This window comes from Gigantopelta aegis, chromosome 5, assembly GCF_016097555.1.
Source record: "Gigantopelta aegis isolate Gae_Host chromosome 5, Gae_host_genome, whole genome shotgun sequence".
NCBI lineage: Eukaryota > Metazoa > Mollusca > Gastropoda > Neomphalida > Peltospiridae > Gigantopelta > Gigantopelta aegis.
This window is the reverse complement of record NC_054703.1, coordinates 26397982-26419298: the sequence shown is the minus strand read 5'-3', so window position 1 is coordinate 26419298 and position 21317 is coordinate 26397982. Positions and strand designations below refer to the sequence as shown.

The following is a 21317-nucleotide window of genomic DNA, read 5'->3' as shown; positions in this document are numbered from 1 at the left end:
GTTCCACGAAGCGACCTTAACACTGAGATCACCGTTCCACGAAGCCAACTTAACACAGATCACCGTTCCACGAAGCGATCTTAACACTGAGATCACCGTTCTACGAAGCGATCTTAACACTAAGATCACCTTAAATGCATAGCTACTTTATGCATAAGATGATCTTAGCGCTAAGATTGCTTCATGGAACGGGACCCTGATTTGTAGAAACAATAAATGTATAACAAAACAAACAAAAAGGCGTATAAGCAAAATATTTATTTAGAAAAACAATGTAAATATACATCTTGTTTTTATAAAAAGATGAAGTATCGCAAAGTATTAAATACAAGTATATTAAAGCATATAAAAGAGAATGACAGATCCAAAGCACCCACCCTACCCCCAACCCTCCTCATTCGTTCTTAAAGACACCTCAGCACATAGTCTAAACACAACAACCGTAGTCTAAACACAACAACCGTAGTCTAAACACAACAACCGTAGTCTAAACACAACAACCGTAGTAAACCATGTAAAAAATGCTGCCATGTGTAAAAGAAAGGAATGTTTTATTTCACAACGCACAACTCAACACATTTTTATTTATGATTATATTGCCCAGAAAACATACAACTAGAGAACAAACCTGCTGTTGCATGCGCGTGTGCAGGGGGAGGGTTACAGGGGTCGAACCCCAGGTCAGTGGCGTAGGAAGGTGCCAAAAAGTGTGTGTGGGGTACACTTTTAATTTATACACTATTATAAAACAAATATTAAACAAAACATCTGAAATGTGGGGGGCACCCCCCCCCCCCCCCCCTGCTGAAGTTCCTGCACATGCGCTTGTGTAGCCACAACATAATGATGAGAGAGAGGAAACCCGCTGTCGCCACTTCATGGGCTAGTCTTTTCAATTAGCAGCAAGGTATCTTTTATATGCCGCATCCCACACAGGATAGCACATACCACAATGTTTGTTATACCAGAGGGTGGGACGTAGCCCAAAGGTAAAGCGCTCGTTTGATGCGCGGTAGGTCTGAGTGGTATATGTCGTATCCTGTTTGTGTGATGGTGCATATAAAAGATCCCTTGCTATTAATGGAAAAATGTTGCGGGTTTCCTTTTTATTCAAAGACTGTATGCCAAAATTACCCAATATTTGACATCTAATAACCGATGATTAATAACGACACCACTAGAGCACATTGATTAATTAATCATCGGTTATTGGATGTCAAACATTTGGTAATTATCACTCGTATAGTTATCAGAGAAAACCTACTACATTTTATCTAATGCAGCAAGGGATCTTTTATATGCAGTTTCCCACAGACAGGAAAGCACATACCACGGTTTTTGGAACGAGAAAAAAGCCAATCAGCTGAATGGATCCACAGAGGTGGTTCGATCCTGCGACACAAGCACCTCGAGGGATTCTCAACCGACTGAGGACACATATAGAATTCAGGGAGTGAATGTCACATATTCAATAAGTACATTATTTTATAACGTCTTCGTAAATTAATAAATCGTACCGTCATATAATTTCGATCGACATATGTTTTCGATACTTTGTTTGTAACTACATGTATCGCGAGATTATGCGAGATATTACGTCACTATCAGCCTGAACATAAACAACGAAGTGTCTTTTTCCTCACAATATTAAAAATGCTTCAAGTCAAGCTGCCAACTTTATGTTTTAATTATAATACCATAAATAATGTTCATGTTATAAGTTTTTCGTAATGCAATATTTTGGTACTAATGAAATGCCTCACATAGTGAAATCCAGGTATCACAAATCCTTGCAAAGTTATCGTCTGCAACACTGACATCTGACCTGCCAAAGTTAGACGATATACCACGTGATCATTACACTGTACAATAAAATTTATGGAAGGCTGGTTCGGTTACCTCTTATGTCATTCACAGCAAAGTTCTTTTTGGTAATTCTGGTGGGGGGCATGTTTACATGTGCATTAAATTTACTACAAATAAAGGTGGTTTGGTGGAATTAGATTTTTTTAAAATATATAGTTCTGTACCTCTGTCAGAGTACTTAAGGTGACAATCTGAATTTTGGTGTCGTTGATACGCGTAAGAAGAGAATTAGACACTGACCCGTGATGAAAACATAATATAAATATGTTTTCAGTGAACACTGTCAATTGGTCTGAAGATTATTTAATATTTTTTTACAAGTTGCAAACAGCTAGTTTATGATTTTATTTTCAAATGAAGATTTTGATGTAAATTATTGCACGGAGTATAGACCCTTCACTGCCATAACAAGGACAAAAATAGACAGCCAATGAAACTATCGAAAACATATGACGTTTGTGAAAATATAGCGGAGACACCTGTACGACTTAGCAGGCAGTGTTTTTTGGAGGAAAACTTGGCGTTCATGGGAAATTTTTATTACTGTTTTTCACAATAAACTAATGTGACATGAGAAAGGTAAAGTAGTACTGTATGTACGAAATATTGTTTATATTATATTTTAATTTTTTGCTTATCGTATTGAAATCATATGACGCCAGGATAGATCTATACAGTGAAACCTCTCAAGACCGGACACCACTCTGTAAACCGGATATTCCTTCTGTTTTACAAAGACCCTTTTTAAAAGACTCAAACTGGACATTTTGTCTTAGTATCAAGGGTGTCCTGTTAAAGCAGATGGGGTGTTACTGTATATGGCAATATTCCCCATGAACACATATAAATACATTGTATTCATTTGATTAACATTTGATTTGGGGGGGGGGTTTTATCGATGGGTAGAGATTGGACTGATATATGGACTAAGGGTGAGGTGGCCTGAACAGAAACCTCGAGTGTTGAAGTCAGAAGTATTGGGACGCAATTAAGGCACACTCTAATAGCAGGGCTCGAATTTAACAACAGCACCGATGGCATTGCCATTGTTGACATATAAATTGCCATACATGTAGGTAGACAGCATCACCGAAGCCCAAAAACCTGGAAATTTCAGTAAAAACCTGGATATTTCAGTAAAAACCTGGAGATTGACCTATTCATACATAATCAATTGCTAGGAAAAATAAAGTGGTGGTTCTTTTGTGTAGAAAACAATATTTGACAGGTGACATCAGGGAATTTTCACTTCTACATCACGCGTGCAAACTCTCAACGAGAATGTGAGGGACTGGTAGCGATAACCTTATTTGGCATTGATCTTCTAAATATGGATTGTTGTGTCCAGTCCTCTCACTTTGTTTGTTATTTCTGGCCGGACTGGCCGAGAACTTGACTGAGCAAGAACAGAAATTGTTTTAACTACAATGGATTTTTATCGCAAGAGAAAAACCGTGAGATTTTCAAAAACAAACGTGAGATTTTCGTGGCTTACTGTGAGACCATGAGATTTTGTGGAAAACCGAGAACTTGACTGAGCAAGAACAGAAATTGTTTTAACTACAATGGATTTTTATCGCAAGAGAAAAACCGTGAGATTTTCAAAAACAAACGTGAGATTTTCGCGGCTTACTGTGAGACCGTGAGATTTTGTGGAAAATCGCGAGTCTCGTGGCAAAACCGTGAGACTTGAGAGGTCTGCCCGAGAGCTCCTCAACAATTGTAAAATGTATACACCTGGTGTACATTAGGACAAACAAAATAAATTTCAGGTCTCTGGTCAACACAAGCGTCCATTTTGATCCTTGCGTGTCAACAATTTTTTTGTTTTGGCGTCAATTTTTTTTACGGGCTTTTCTTGCTAAGACCTAAAAAACAAAATGCCATATGAACTAGGATGTGCATTCTGATTTCAATTTAAATATGTCCCTTATTTCGGTATCAAATATATCCACTTTTTCTGTGCAATTCATGTTTTGTTTTTCAAATGAAGAAAAAAAACCCCACATCAATTCAGGAACTTTGGTCCGACTAGAGACACAACTTTTTTTGGTAGGTCTCCCCCCCCCCCCCCCCCATCCCCATTAGTGTCAATATTAGATCCATGGATAATTAAGACGTGCAATGTTTCTTTTACAGCAATCCAGAAAATTTGGTAGGGCCTTTCTGCCAATATTTAATATTTGTACATTTGAAATATGTCGACTTACACACAACAAAATAACCTCACGGTTATGTTTATTTGCTGCAAATTGCCATAGGCAGGCTCAAAATTACCGTCGGTGGGCCGTTTCACCACCTACACGCATGGCAATTCTTTTTAAAATTCGAGCCCTGTACGTCACAGACCACACTACAGTGGCGTAGGAAGGTGGCAAAAAGTGGGTGGCACACTTTTATATTTACACATTTTTACACTATTATAAAGCAAATATAAAGCAAAATATCTGAAAAGTGTGCCCCCTTGCCCCTCCCCCCCCACTTCCTACGCCAGTGCACCACCTTCCATACGACTACACCTTCTGAAATGAATTCACCAGTTGCTCAAATTGATCCCAGCTCATGTGTTCTATACCCCTCTTGACTGCGTTCTTCCTGAACCGCTTCATCTTGCCAACGCTTGCTTTGGTTGGAGGAATTCTGAAACATCCCATGTCGAACTTCTCGACAGTGATCCCTGCCAGTCGGACGAGGATGCGCGCACAGCCAGACAGGGTGTGGTTCTTGATGTCAAGGTCGTACAGCTTAATGCAGAGACTGGCCAGTTTCTTCAGATACGGAATACCGAAGCACAGAGCTGGTGGATTCTTCGCTGCAAACGAAAAGAAATAAGCAAGACACAGAATAACATTTGTGGAGTGGGAAGCAAACTTTGCTTCTCAAATCTTAAAGGGACAGACCCTAGTTTCAGCCCATGAAAATTAACACTAAGTTTAGTTAAAGGGACAGACCCTAGTTTCAACCCGTGAAAATTAACACTAAGTTTAGTTAAAGGGACAGACCCTAGTTTCAACCCGTGAAAATTAACACTAAGTTTAGTTAAAGGGACAGACCCTAGTTTCAGCCCATGAAAATTAACACTAAGTTTAGTTAATCTAAAAACCAGTAACACATTTGAATAAAGTTACAATTGAGTGAAACATGAGTGTGTCACTTTGAAATGGTAAAATACCCTCTAAAAATAGACTAAAACTAGGCTCCATAACTGTTACCTCTCAGATGCACATGCCATTTTAAAAATATGAGAAATGCATTTTGTGATATTAAAAACACAATGATGACCAAAAACACTCCGAATGTGGGGAAATGGATAATCTAAACATTAAGATCTAAGTAAAGTATGATTTCAGTTATCAAAAAACGGTTCTAATAGTCAAAAGTACATTGTGTATGCCTTAGTGTTTAAAACTAGGGCATGTCCCTTTAATCTGAAAGAATGTGAGTTATTTGTAGAAATTAGGGTCAATATTAGATCCTTGGATAATTAAAGGGACATTCCTGAGTTTGCTGCAATTTTTAAGATTTTATCGACTAACAGAGACTTTTTAAAGGGACATTCCTGAGTTTGCTGCAATTTTTAAGATGTTATCAACTAACAGAGACTTTTTAAAGGGACATTCCTGAGTTTGCTGCAATTTTTAAGATGTTATCGACTAACAGAGACTTTTTAAAGGGACATTCCTGAGTTTGCTGCAATTTTTAAGATGTTATCGACTAACAGAGACTTTTTAAAGGGACATTCCTGAGTTTGCTGCAATTTTTAAGATGTTATCGACTAACAGAGACTTTTTAAAGGGACATTCCTGAGTTTGCTGCAATTTTTAAGATGTTATCGACTAACAGAGACTTTTTAAAGGGACATTCCTGAGTTTGCTGCAATTTTTAAGATGTTATCGACTAACAGAGACTTTTTAAAGGGACATTCCTGAGTTTGCTGCAATTTTTAAGATGTTATCGACTAACAGAGACTTTTTAACGATTGTAATTACATATCAAATATATTTTTCTGCATAAAATATTAGTGGCTGTATAGTAAACATGTTTCTGATCGTTCTAATATTTGTACTAGGTTTAATTTGATTTTATTTCCTAAAATAGATTTTTTCGTACATACAAAATTATTTGAAGACAAAATCCAGTTTCGGCTTCTTACAAATATTAAGACGACCAGAAACACATTGAATATACAGACACTGATATTCTACACAAGAAAATATATTTAATATTTAATTGTAGAAATATTTTATTTGTCGGAAACATATTACAATGCAGTAAACTCAGGAATGTACCTGTAAGACCTGCAGCTTTTCTTTTACAGTAATGCAGAAGATTTGAGGATTGTGATTTATATTATCGCTATAAAAAATGAGCAATTCTCCATATATCTCATCAAAAATAAGATGGAAAAACGAAAGCTGCTTTGATATTTATTGTCAGAAAGCATATTGAACATTCCATTACAAATTAAAAGGAAAGTCATATCATTTTTTTCATATTTGCCTTAGGCCTTATTGCCAAACAGCTACAAAGAGTTGAAAATGGATCATGGATGCATTTGTATCTGAATAACAACTGATATTGTGGGTGGAATGATGGAAATGCATGGTAAAAAGCACATTTTGCCCGAATATCGTTTTTTTTATATCCAAATTTGAGGATTTGCTCCAGCAGTAGTTATCCCCCTTGTGAAGAGAGGTTTATAGACTGATTCCTCTGTATTAATTAGACAGTGTTACGGAAGAAAGGAAGGTAAGTTACCAGACACTGTGTGGTTGATGTAGACTACCCCGTTCACACTGACTGTCAGCAAAATACCATACTGATCTGGGAGGTAGGTGACGTTCACACACACTGAAACAAAGGAAAGGAATGTTTTAAGTTTTGTTTAATGACACCACTAAAGCACACTGATTTATTAATCATTGGCTATTGGATGTCAAACATTTGGTAATTCTGACATATATAGTCTTAGAGAGGAAACCCACTACTTTTTTTTTCATTAGCAAGGAAGGAAATATTTTATTTAACGACGCACTCAACACATTTTATTTACGATTATATGGCATCAGACTCAGACATATGGTTATGTACCACACAGATACTGAGAGAGGAAACCCGTTGTCGCCACTTCATGAGCTACTCTTTCCGATTAGCAGCAAGGGATCTTTTATTTGGGCTTCCCACAGGCAGGATAGCACAAACCATGGCCTTTGTTGAACCAGTTATGGATCACTGGTTGGTGCAAGTGGTTTACACCTACCCATTGAGCCTTGCGGAGCACTCACTCAGGGTTTGGAGTCGGTATCTGGATTAAAAATCCCATGCCTCGACTGGGATCCGAACCCAGTACCTACCAGCCTGTAGTCCGATGGCCTAACCACAAAGTCACCGAGGCTGGTATAGTCCAATGGGCCCACTGACGGGATTTGATCCTATAGATGTCCTGCCCCTAAAGGTAAATACTAAGGTAAAGACAGGGTAATACATACCAGTCCACTTCACCTGCCATATGTAGCAGAGTTTCTGCCAGAGGGCAACATGGGTATCGCGTCACACCCAAACTATTTAGCAGTTTTGATTTAAAGTCAACCGTGTGAGAAAATTCATTACACTCACCATTACTGTACAATTTTCTTAACCCTAACCCTAAATGTAACCCTGTGGCTGCATTCAATTCCATAGTGCCATGGCGCCATATCCAAAATATTTAGCAGATATTAAAAAAGGTTAACCGTGTGAGAAAATTCATTACACTCACCATTACTGTACAATTTTCTTAACCCTAACCCTAAATGTAACCCTGTGGCTGCATTCAATTCCATAGTGCCATGGCGCCATATCCAAAATATTTAGCAGATATTAAAAAAGGTTAACCTTGTGAGAAAATTCATTACCTTCACCATTACTGTACAATTTTCTTAACCCTAACCCTAAATGTAACCCTGTGGCTGCATTCAATTCCATAGTGCCATGGCGCCATATCCAAAATATTTAGCAGATATTAAAAAAGGTTAACCTTGTGAGAAAATTCATTACATTCACCATTACTGTACAATTATCTTAACCCTAACCCTAAATGTAACCCTGTGGCTGCATTCAATTCCATAGTGCCATGGCGCCATATCCAAAATATTTAGCAGATATTAAAAAAGGTTAACCTTGTGAGAAAATTCATTACATTCACCATTACTGTACAATTATCTTAACCCTAACCCTAAATGTAACCCTGTGGCTGCATTCAATTCCATAGTGCCATGGCGCCATATCCAAAATATTTAGCAGATATTAAAAAAGGTTAACCTTGTGAGAAAATTCATTACATTCACCATTACTGTACAATTATCTTAACCCTAACCCTAAATGTAACCCTGTGGCTGCATTCAATTCCATAGTGCCATGGCGCCATATCCAAAATATTTAGCAGATATTAAAAAAGGTTAACCGTGTGAGAAAATTCATTACACTCACCATTACTGTACAATTATCTTAACCCTAACCCTAAATGTAACCCTGTGGCTGCATTCAATTCCAAGGCATAATATTTCACGAGAACCGTTGTTCTGTTCACGTGTCGGTTACGCAACTTTAAAATCACGAGAACCGCCAATCGGTTACGTGATGAACAATTACATTCTAAAATTAAAAGTACCATATATCAGTAATGAAAGGGAACTATATTCACGTAACCGAACAATCGGTTACCTAAGTAAAACTCACATGAACTGACTTCCGGTTACCTAAGATTTGTAAATATTGTCCCCTGAATTCCATTGTGCCACATCCAAAAATGTCTTTCTTTCTGACAGAAACACTGGTTGAATAGGCATACAATCTCAAAATTACCGTAAGTGAGCATTAAATTTTGCCTATGGATAAAATATTTTAAATTATCGTACAGAGAGTAAAATTGTGGAAATACATACATGTATGTATATAGGCAGTGTTCGAGATTAAAAATTTGGGGCAGTATCCCAGTTGGATACTAACATTTGAAAATCTGGTATCCCACCTGAGAATTTAGTATCCCACTTAAATGAACTTCATAAATAACATTGTCACAAACTTGGATGGCACTGTTCTCGTTCCCAATCTATTGCTACGTCGCAATCGAAATCGCAGAATTCGTGAAATTCACAATCGAACGGAATCAGCAAAAAGATTTGCTGTATCTATTTTTGAGTAATACTGACATAAATTAATATTTAGCAGTAATCTATAAGTGTTTCTGACAATGATAAACCTACCTGTATAAATTTTCTGCTGATGTGGAATCAATATTTCAAATACAATTTGAAGGGAGGAAACATCCAACAAAAACAATAGTGACTTAGGGGTTCCCATTCTATTGCTATGCTGCTATTGCTCCAGTGTAGCATTAGACTGGGTATGAGTTGGCGGAGATATTGTTACGGCATAGCATTAGACTGGGTACAAGATCGAAAATACTGTTACTTAACCTCACCAGTAAATGATGACTTTCATTGTTTTAGCGAAAAAATAAAAACGCAGGATAAAAAAAACCCCAACATTATATGGTATCCCGGTGGGATACTGGGTTCTTGGAGTCTGGTATCCAAAATTAAATTCTGGAATCCCCAGGATATCGGGATACCTTTAATCTCGAACACTGATAGGGCTAAGGTTCCTGGCAGAAGCACTGTGCAGGTTTAAAAACATGGACTGTTTATCATGTTTCGAACGCCACTACATGTACTTCAAGGCCTGAAATTACATATCTTTACTTATTATCCAAGATATTCAGAGAAATATAACCAGTATGACCCACGTGTGTCATATTGATTTCACGTGCACAACGAATGACGTAATTTTGAGAAGTGACATCATAACTTAATGCGGCTTCCCCAGTGTAAATTAAACACTTCTCAAAATGACGTCATTTCGGAAAATGACGTTGCTTCATCGTCTCTGTTTTAATTACATTTGAAACGATTTGACATGGTTCTAGCTTGTTATTCACAATAAATAACACTTTGGACAATGTGGATAATAAAGAAATCATTACACTCGCGTGTGAGTCGTACTGATTTTACGAAACTCATGTCAGGATTCATGTATTACCCTCGCTCTCGCTTTGGCAATACAACAATCCTGACACTCGTTTCATAAAATCAGTATGACACACAAGCTCGTATAATAATCTCTCTTTATTGACTTTTTATAATTACGGTACCTGTATCATCGAGTTCTATCTCCTTTACCTCCAGATGGGCACAGCAACCACAATCATACTTGACACACCCACACCCATCTGAATTCAAATCGACAACTGCTGGTGCATCAACTACAAGAATAAAACAGATCATTTCGTTTAGTGCACAATTTTGGGGTGAAACATTAAAGGAAGGAAGAAAATGTTTTATTTAACGACGTACTCAACACATTTTATTTACAGTTATATGGCATCGGACATATGGTTAAGGACCACACAGATATTGAGAGAGGAAACCCACTGTCACCACTTCATGGGCTACTCTTTTTGATTAGCAGCAAGGGATCTTTTATATGCACCATCCCACAGACAGGGTAGCTAGTACATACCACGGCCTTTGTTACACCAGTTGTGGAGCACTGGCTGGAACGAGAAATAGCCCAATGGGCCCACCGACGGGGATGAAACATTAAAGTGTAACCTGGAAACTTGTTTTGTTACATATAATGTAAAAGTTAACGTTTGTTTTGTTTTATTTACAGTTATATGGCGTCAGACATATGGTTACGGTCCACACAGATATTGAGAGAGGAAACCCGCTGTCACCACTTCATAGGCTACTCTTTTTCGATTTAGCAGTAAGGGATCTTTTATATGCACCATCCCACAGACAGGATAGCACATACCACGGCCTTTGAAATATGTTGTGGACAACTTGTGGTGCACTGGCTGGAAACAGAAATAGCCCAATGGGCCCACCGACGGGGATCGATCCCAGACAGATCGTGCATCAAGCGAGTGCCCTACCACTGGGCTACATCCTGTCCCTGTCTAACTTTAACAAGGCGGCCTGCATTCAGATTGTATGCAAAGCATCAGCCGAAACTGTACCGTAAGTTTTGAATAAAGAATATGAAAACATTGGGGCAAACAGCGGAAAACCTCAAATTAACGTATATGCAGAGGTGCTGAAACAGTGCTGTCAAGTCTCATGCATTCGGCATGAGACTCTTTACCGGCCTCGGTGGCGTCGTGGTTAGGCCATCGGTCTACAGGCTGGTAGGTACTGGGTTCGGATCCCAGTCGAGGCATGGGATTTTTAATCCAGATACCGACTCCAAAACCTGCGTGAGTGCTCCGCAAGGCTCAATGGGTAGGTGTAAACCACTTGCACCGACCAGTGATCCATAACTGGTTCAACAAAGGCCATGGTTTGTGCTATCCTGCCTGTGGGAAGCGCAAATAAAAGATCCCTTGCTGCTAATCGGAAAGAATAGCCTATGAAGTGGCGACAGCGGGTTTCCTCTCAAAATCTGTGTGGTCCTTAACCATATGTCTGACGCCATATAACCGTAAATAAAATGTGTTGAGTGCGTCATTAAATAAAACATTTCTTTCTTTTTCTTTGTCGAATGGGCGAGTACTTTCTGCAGAGCTCTCAAGTTGGAACTTCTGCAAGGAATGAGATTTTGTGTGCTCGGAGTCCGTCATCGTGAATCCAAATAAACCGACGGGATAAATAAGCGTGCTAACAATTGGTCAAGGTTCGATATTCTGACCAATAATTTATTTATAATAAATAACGTGGACACCTATTATATGATTTTAATGCCTTACGATGCTTAACCGGGCCGGCCGGCAGTCGCAGGCTTGTTTGTCGGTCGTCGAGATTGAATGAATAACAAAAAATATATATGTATAAACCTTTTTTTGCTATAATGTTTAAAAGGCATGAGAAAATCATCTACCAGCATGAGAGTGTGACACGATGTTCAAATGCGTGAGTCTCATGTCTTTTGTTACTGGACTTTGTCCTGGATAACTAAGATACAATGTTTGTACATGTATGTGCAATATTGTTAATCCATAATGCCTACATTAGGGCAATCCTGTAGATCTTCAAGGCAGCTGAAAGGCAGAACTTGATCACTGTAACATTTAATTAAATATATGTACATCCAAAATCAGTGTGATTATGCTTACACTTTGGTCGGACAACATTATTATGAATTAAAATTGTATCTACAGATACAAATTACATGTTGGAAACTTTGCTTCAATTAAAAATATTTCAAAATAGATATTTGTTTTTCAAGAAAATTCATCAAAACATGTTTATTATTATAATTATGGTGCACATAAAAAGCAAACCACATAAACATTAATGTTACTGCAATTCCTATTTATATATACAGACACCATTCTTGTCTGTTGCCAAATGGTTCGTTGCATGCAGTACCAAATGTTTTGCTTAAATAGACCGGGCTCTCACAACGACAAAACTCATATTATTTTTAGGATGCAAGCACATAAAAATATTGACATAATGTATGCTCTATTGTACTTCGCATTTGTAATTTCGATCACAAACCGATAATAAAGAATACATATATGTCGTATTTGGCACATACGACCTATGTCAGAAATAATTATATAATGAACTGTATTTAAAAAGGGTGTATCTACCACACACGATCAGTCGTGTTCACATAATGGACAGCAAGCAAATCGGAGGAAAGTCTTATGTGTCAGTTACGTCTATTTTCGTGCAAATTGGTATCTGTGATTCACTTGTGACCATTTAATTCCCTCTGTATAAGCGATGCAATTAGGGACACAGCTACAATTTTTGGTGACAATATGTAATCGGGTATGGCGATTCAGAATATGCAAAAAAGATGTTTTAGGTCGTACCTTCCACTTCATGAGCTACTCTTTTTGATTAGCAGCCAGGGATCTTTTATATGCACCATCCCACAGACAGGGTAATACATACCACAGCCTTTGATATACCAGTCGTGGTGCACTGGCTGGAACAAGAAATAGCCCAATGGGCCCACCGACGGGGATCGATCCCAGACCGAGCGCGCATGATGCTGATCATGCAGTTACCAAAGGTACTTAATAATATATCATTTGATGTTGAGACTTCTATATTATGTTGTTAAACAGTAATATTGTTCTATAGGCGGGCGGACTAGTAGAAATTCTGGCGGACGCGGACTAGTATATTTTAGTCAGTTCTGTTCTGACGGGTAAAATTAATGTCGGTAAGCTGGCTATACGGCACATTTTTTATGGCAGCTGGCAACATCCAGTAGGCAGGCCTTTCAGTCACAGTTGCTGAATTCCGTATACGTACAGTTGCCTCTATGGAAAACAGCAGAGCTTAGCTTAGCTTAGTAACTTGTTTAACGTGTCCATATACCACTAGGGTTTCGAACACGCCTATCCCGAGTCCGGCCTCCGATAGGATCGGGAGTCTGACTCGGGATAGGGATAACCTAACAAATAGGGGAAATTTTGAAAATTAACGCCTAAAGTATAAAAAGGGGGAAATTGGGGTTAAAAAGGTTTGGCTGCGCCCTTAAAGAACCATATCAACATTACTATCCTATATAAATTATTAATATAATATATTTTCGGCGCAAATTTAGATGGGCTGGTCTAATATTAATAATAATTCTTAAACAATATTCATGAAGCCCATGGGAGGTTAAGAGGAAAGGGGCTGCCAGTCATATTTTAAACATTGGTGTGACCAGGAGAGGGTCGGGAGGAAGGGGAGGCCGGCCCTACTCAAAACCTAAGGCCGAACCGCCTCCGCATATAGCCCCAAAGAATGCCCTAACTCCCGGCATCCCATCACCCCCACCCCCCACCGTGTCCAACCGCAGTTCAATCCAATCCTGACAGCCTATTAGTTGTTTAGGAAGTTATTATAACTTCCCAAACTGGCGTCACTTGAAGAGTGACGCCAAAGGGTTGTAATAGTTTAATCGCTGGTGCCACTAGGGGAGTGGCGCAAAAAATCCAGCGATGGTTAATTTAATATTTCCTTTTAAGTATCAAGCCTGCCAGAAGGAGAGAGGTGAACGTGGCCGATCCATGGAAAAACAGGCGACTCCTCAGTTGTCTTCTAAAACAACATGATTAGGTCATTTAGAAGACGCGGCGAACACTTTAATCTATAATACCTAGGGCAGTAGACGAGGTAATATTAACCAAGCCACTACCAAAGGCACAGACCAGACACCTGCCCTGTTAAATTACTTTTTTTAAATTTTTTATTAAAAATATAAAATAATGATTAAAATATGGATAAAATATACATAAACATAAACCTATCAAATTAATTTACAAAAAAAAAAATAATAATAATAATAAAAAAATAATAATAAAAAAATAAAATAATAGTAATCATAATTTTTTTTTTTTTTTTTAAAAGGGAAAAAAGGGAAAAAAATAAATAAATAATAAAAAAAAAACACCCATAAAACCACACACCCAAAACCAAAATTAAAAGACACACATATTTATAACATGCAATTTTCCGGAAGGGGGAGGGGATTAACAGCAGAGCCACAATATGGGTACTTGCTTCTCCGAGGCCGGCCATGCATGTACAATGGGTGCCCTTGACAACACCATCTTTATGTGAAATTATCCATAGTCTCAGTGTTTTTTCCCTCAATCTTTGTGAATGAAGAACCTAAATGAAATAAATATTGTTAATTGCACATTTAGGACCTATATTTGCTTTAAGACCTAATTTAAAATATAAAACAATTCTGCAATCACATGCTCGGAAATTGATATTTTCTTAAATTTTTGTTAAGTCATAATTACTTGTTTACTTTCACTAATAATAAAACAAAGTGTATTTAAATTATAGTAATAAAACTTTAAAATAATTATGCTACACCATATTTATATAATATTGTACTATCAAAGCAATGTTTACATTTTTTTTATAATTATGAATTACATCTATTTGTTGGTTCGTCCCTCCCACAATATTATGTTAGGTAATAAAAATTATTTTGCTGGAGGTTTTAACTGACTAGGGAAAACATCTATCAGTGATAGAAATAAGCAGAATATTTCATTAGTTTAGCGGACAAGTACATCTACAAATCTACCATCTATATTTTTACTTGTCCAAATAAAAAAAATTAAAAGTTTTATTCAAGAGCAAGGACAATGTTTTTGATTATTCAAAATGAAACGGTATTATACATTTTTACTTGTCCACTGGATAACCAATAAGGTACATTTTGCTTGTCCCAGCAGATTGTCATTTGTCAAGACAAACGGATAAGTGCTCATTCTGAACACTGTCTACATGTTCAAATGTGTAAAACAATATACTAATACATTACATGGCTCAAAAATAGACTGTGGAAAATGAAAAACAGTTCATTTTTTAGACTTAGCAGATGAAATAGAAATTCACCTGTTACCTAATTTTAATACAAAGTGGCTACAACAGTTAATCTTCAGCTAATAAAATATTCCTTTAAATAAATAAATTTTTATAAGTTTCGAGGAATTACTCTACATATCTGAAATATGGCTAACCCAAAATATGTTCCAGTATGAGCCCTGATAAAAACAAACTTGTTGTGAAAGTCAGATTCTTACGTTCGAGCCCTTCTCTATATATCAGGGCTCGAACTTAAAAATGTTTCACCTACAGCAATTTTTAAACAAAATAAATTAAAAACATTGTCATGGATGACAACAATTTTGAGACTAAAATGTTATTTTTCTGTATGTAGTAAACATTTTAAAATTGCAACTTAATTGGGTGCAATAATACCCAAACAACAGCCACAAGATTTGTAGCCAAATCTCAAGAATGTTTTTTTTAAAAGAAGTTTGTTTTGTTTAACGACACCACTAGAGCATATTGATTAATTAATCATTGTCTATTGGATGTCAAACATTTGGTAATTATGACTCGTAGTCATCAGAGGAAAGCTGCTACATTTTTTCCTAATGCAGCAAATGCTTTTATATCCACCATCCCACAGACAGGATAGCACATACCTCAGCCTTTGATATACCAGTCGTGGTGCACTGGGTGGAACGAGAAATAGCCTGATGAGTCCACCGATGGGAATCGACCCCAAACCAACTGTGCATCAAGCGAGCACTTTACCACTGAGCTGTGCCTCAAGAATGGATTCAACCGATAGGCGGTGCTCAACAGCCTATTTTCATTAAGTTTGACAGGCATAATTATTATATATATAACAGTATATCTTTAACCAACCATAGAACACAGGGCTCGAAACTCGACATAAAATATGGTGGCCCAAAAACTTATAATGGATGTTGGCAAATTAAGGTAAGCGAACCACGAGCAAGAGTTTAGTGTGGAATAAATATATGCAATACAAATATTAATAGTGGCTCATATGGTATTGCAATAAAAATATTAATAGTGGCTCATATGTATTGCAATAAAAATATTAATAGTGGCTCATATGGTATTGCAATAAAAAATATTAATAGTGGCTTATATGGTATAGCTCTAAACAAAATCACCCAAATAATATTTGGTCGACTAACACCATTATTTTTTTATATTTATGTTACCCAAATAGGACATTGGTCGCATTTGGTGACCTGGCTGCAGGCCGTTTCGAGCCCTGAGAACATCAATATTAAATACCCAAGGATGCAGTTATTGATGACTAATTTTTATCTACTGGCACAAAAAACGGCCTCGGTGGCATTGTGGTTAGGCCATCGGTCAACATGCTGGTAGGTACTGGGTTCGGATCCCAGTCGAGGCATGGGATTTTTAATGTAGATACCCACTCCAAACCCTGAGTAAGGCTCAATGGGTAGGTGTAAACCACTTGCACCGACCAGTGGTCCATAACTGGTTCAACAAAGGCCATGGTTTGTGCTATCCTGCCTGTGGGAAGCGCAAATAAAAGATCCCTTGCTGCTAATCGGAAAGAGTAGCCCATGAAGTGACGACAGCGGGTTTCCTCTGTGTAGTCCTTAACCATATGTCTGACGCCATATAACCGTAAATAAAATGTTTTGAGTGCGTCGTTAAATAAAACATTTCTTTCTTTCTTTCTACTGGCACAAAAGTGCTATTACTGATGTCCCCCATCAGACACAGGCATAGAAATAACATTGTGTCTGGTAACCCATTTACAAGTTACCACAAAATATAGCCTGGTAACCAACTATATGAAAGTTAGAATTGAATTCCTGTTACAAAGTTATAATTGAATTCCTGTTACTACTACTTTTAACACCCTTACATGTGTGCCAGATGATTATTGTAGTATACATGTATTTATGATTCATTCTTTATCTTATCACTGTTCTTAATGTAGTACATGTAATTCTTTACAACTATGTGACTCATATTTAATAACTGAATAAATAAATTGATGAAAATAAGTGTTATGGGGTTTTTTATTGTCTTATTTTATCATACAACAATGAAAGATAATATTTTTTAAATGTATGTATCTTATCTCTCTCTCTCTCTCTCTAGATTATATATATATATATATATATATATATATACACACACACATATATATATATATATATATATAATTATCAAGTCTACATGCATGTCCATGTGGTACTAAAACTTGTTCTTCAAATCCGATGGCAGTTCTATCTCTAACCCATCCACATACAAATTGGTTGTAGGCGTCGAGTCCTTTATAACTTTTCAAATCATCAGCAGTGTATGCACTTGGAGTAAATAAAAGATAATTCACAATGTCCATGTATGTGATACCTGGCAAAATGTCCACATTGTCTGACCAATTCTTTAGTTCATACGGATCATTACCATCAATTAATTTTAGTTTGTTGTCATACCTAAGCCGTACAGACGTGTCCAGTGTATCCCTATAAGATAAGCAGTCTTTGTTTGATTTAGCCATTGTCCGATTTATTACAAAAGTATCACATATTTACGATTTCTTGATTCTTGTCCGTTTAGCGCATGTAAAAGTAAGGTTTGGTTGTCTTCACAATGGCCGACCAAACTGCATCATGGGAAAAATATTGCGTAACTGGGATCGCTCTATTGAATTAGCCATATCAACTGGGTATTGCATTAAACACTACAAATGACGTAGTGCTAGGCCTGGATTTGAATATAACTATCGCTAACCCTAACCCTAACCTTAAACTAATTCTAACAAATATTTCTTTAAAATCGTTATGGGGAAAATAAGGAACTCATGCCATGGGAAGTTTTAGGGATAGGGTTAGTCTTTAAAGCCTTCGATATAGATAGGCCTATTGTCCGAACCAAATTGTTAACAACTACGAAAAATTACTCTCCTACCTTTAATTGCCGTTAGATTTTCTCCAAAGTTAGTCCAGACACAAATCTTAAAAAAACCATTACAATGACACAGATTCCACATACCAGATGCTAACCATGTCATCTATATCGACTTTGCTGAGAGCGCATAGGGAAAAAAGCATGTAATTTTGTATCAGCTGCCATTTTGACTTTTTATGGAATATTCTTCAAGAGGGGTGAAAGGATAGGACTTAATATAAAAACGTCATAACATGATGATGTCATATTATTAATTTTTTTAATTATTATTATTATTATTATTTTAATGATACCACTAGAGATCATCGATTTCATATTAATTGTGTCACATACTTTGGAGGCTTTCACCCCTCTTGAAGAGTATTCCATAAACAAGCAACATGGCAGACGGCATAAAACTGCATGTATTTTTCCCTATGCAATCTCAGCAAAGACAATATTGGCGACATCGTTGCAGTCTCGTGTGTGGAATCTGTATATTTGCGATTTGTGTCTGGACAAAATTTGGAGGAAATCTAACGGCAATTAAAGGTAGGAGAGTAATTTTTGGTAGTTGTTAACAATTTGGTTCGGACAATAATTGAGGGGTACGGGTAGCCCGAGTACTCTGACTGTAAGAGAGCTAGACGGACATTTGGACATAAACACGCTCTCATTACAGTCAGAGACCAACCTATGTCTGTTTTTTGGCAATTCCTGACTACCAAACGGTAGGCAACGAGTCCCGCTCTAATACCACAACAATCCTATGTTTGACGTCAAATACCTTTACATCAATCATTTTCGAGTTAAGTGATAAAATAAAACCCACATATTAATCACTAATACACTTACTACAGAAAGAAACCCGACAGCACCCACATTCAGCTACGCTTCGTGACACTCCGTCGCAACAATTGCAAAGCTCGGCGATCTATTTCGAGACGTAGACCACGTGATCGCGCACTGGGCGATTCCGCCTTGTGCAGCAGTTACAGGGGCCGTCTCATATCAAGCGAAGTTACAACATGGAAGAGTTGGCTAATGCCGTTTTGGATGAATTTGGATTTCATTACGTCATTAAACCAAAACAATTACACATTATTGATTCCATTTTGAATTTGAAGGATACATTTGGGGTGTTATCGACAGGATACGGCAAAAGTATGTGCTACGTACTGCCTCCTCTTATGAGACGGCCCCTGTAACTGCTGCACAAGGCGGAATCGCCCAGTCTAGGGTACGGGTAGCCCGAGTACTCTGACTGTAAGAGAGCTAGACGGACATTTGGACATAAACACGCTCTCATTACAGTCAGAGACCAACCTATGTCTTTTTTTGGCAATTCCTGACTACCAAACGGTAGGCAACAAGTCCCGCTCTAATACCACAACAATCCTATGTTTGACGTCAAATACCTTTACATCAATCATTTTCGAGTTAAGTGATACAAAAAAATCCACATATTAATCACTAATACACTTACTACAGAAAGAAACCCGACAGCACCCACATTCAGCTACGCTTCGTGACACTCCGTCGCAACAATTGCAAAGCTCAGCGATCTATTTCGAGACGTAGACCACGTGATCGCGCACTGGGCGATTCCGCCTTGTGCAGCAGTTACAGGGGCCGTCTCATATCAAGCGAAGTTACAACATGGAAGAGTTGGCCAATGCCGTTTTGGATGAATTTGGATTTCATTACGTCATTAAACCAAAACAATTACACATTATTGATTCCATTTTGAATTTGAAGGATACATTTGGGGTGTTATCGACAGGATACGGCAAAAGTATGTGCTACGTACTGCCTCCTCTTATGAGACGACCCCTGTAACTGCTGCACAAGGCGGAATCGCCCAGTCTCGAAATAGATCGCCGAGCTTTGTAATTGTTGCGACGGAGTGTCACGAAGCGTAGCTGAATGTGGGTGCTGTCGGGTTTCTATCTGTAGTATGTGTATTAGTGATTAATATGTGGATTTTTTTGTATCACTTAACTCGAAAATAATTGATGTAAAGGTATTTGACGTCAAACATAGGATTGTTGTGGTATTAGAGCGGGACTCGTTGCCTACCGTTTGGTAGTCAGGAATTGCCAAAAAAAGACATAGGTTTTGGTCTCTGACTGTAATGAGAGCGTGTTTATGTCCAAATGTCCGTCTAGCTCTCTTACAGTCAGAGTACTCGGGCTAGGGTACGGGTAGAACTCTTTCCCAAAATTCTGCCACCTGTCATTAAATATATAGCTATCTAGGCCTATTTATATGCACACAAAAAATTATAATAATATATTTTTTAAAGTTATTAAAATAAAATAAAATAATTCTCTATGCGGAAGTGATTTGACTCCTTAGTTAGAACAACATAGTCACATGTCCCATGATAGTGAGAAAGTGACAGTCCGGATGTCATTAAATTGTGTACAAAACCTACCTGTCTGTGCAAAAACCCTTGTCACACTAATTTCTGAACGAAGACATTCTACTGGAAGTAAACATAAAAATGACAACACAATTACTGAACAAATATAATAGATCGTCATGATCATCACTTCCTTGTTGATAAATTCACGGATTTCACGTGTTTACTAGGGAAACAACTAAGTTAGTTCTGATCTAAGGGACGTAACTCTAGAGTAAGGAAACGTTATGCCCTTGTTACCAACACTGTCGAGTCGTTTCGCCCCGGGTACTTTCATCCAAAACGTTCAAGCGTTTCGCCCATGAAATCGGGTGGTCTCGCCCAAGTATATTTTAACATAAATAAACAAAATAACATACACATACTGGAATATTAATAATTATAAATGGCTACATTAGCTGAACATGTTAAAATGGACGTCGGTAATTATTTACTAGCATGAGTAGCCTACTCCGACTGTAAGAGAGCTAGACGGACATTTTGACGGTGCATGCAGAGCGTCATAACCGTCCAAATGTCCGTCTAGCTCTCTCACAGTCGGAGTACTCGGGCTAATTTTTGACATGATCTAGCTTGTATTGTAATAAAATTGTCGGTACCAACGTATCAATAACGCTTTCAAAACACCTCAAAACGTGCACATAAAACAATTCTGGATCCACGCATTTGTTGTCAATCGGAAAGCCCGATCTCTCAGATTCGACTGTTTTTCTGTATGTTCTAAAAGACATGGGTATGACATTATTAAATAAACT

The 21317-nt window shown here is 37.6% G+C and overlaps 1 protein-coding gene across 1 annotated transcript; it reads right to left on the bottom strand.

Moving 5' to 3' along the window:
- Positions 1-1905: 1905 nt before the first annotated feature.
- On the bottom strand, positions 1906-20747 carry LOC121373534. Its single transcript, XM_041500211.1, has 4 exons — positions 20575-20747; positions 10058-10168; positions 6625-6717; positions 1906-4678 (listed from the first exon to the last, which is right to left on the bottom strand). The coding sequence occupies exons 1-4, from the start codon at positions 20687-20689 to the stop codon at positions 4380-4382; spliced, it is 618 nt and encodes a 205-aa protein (XP_041356145.1). The 5' UTR covers positions 20690-20747; the 3' UTR covers positions 1906-4379.
- Between the last annotated feature and the right edge of the window lie 570 nt (positions 20748-21317).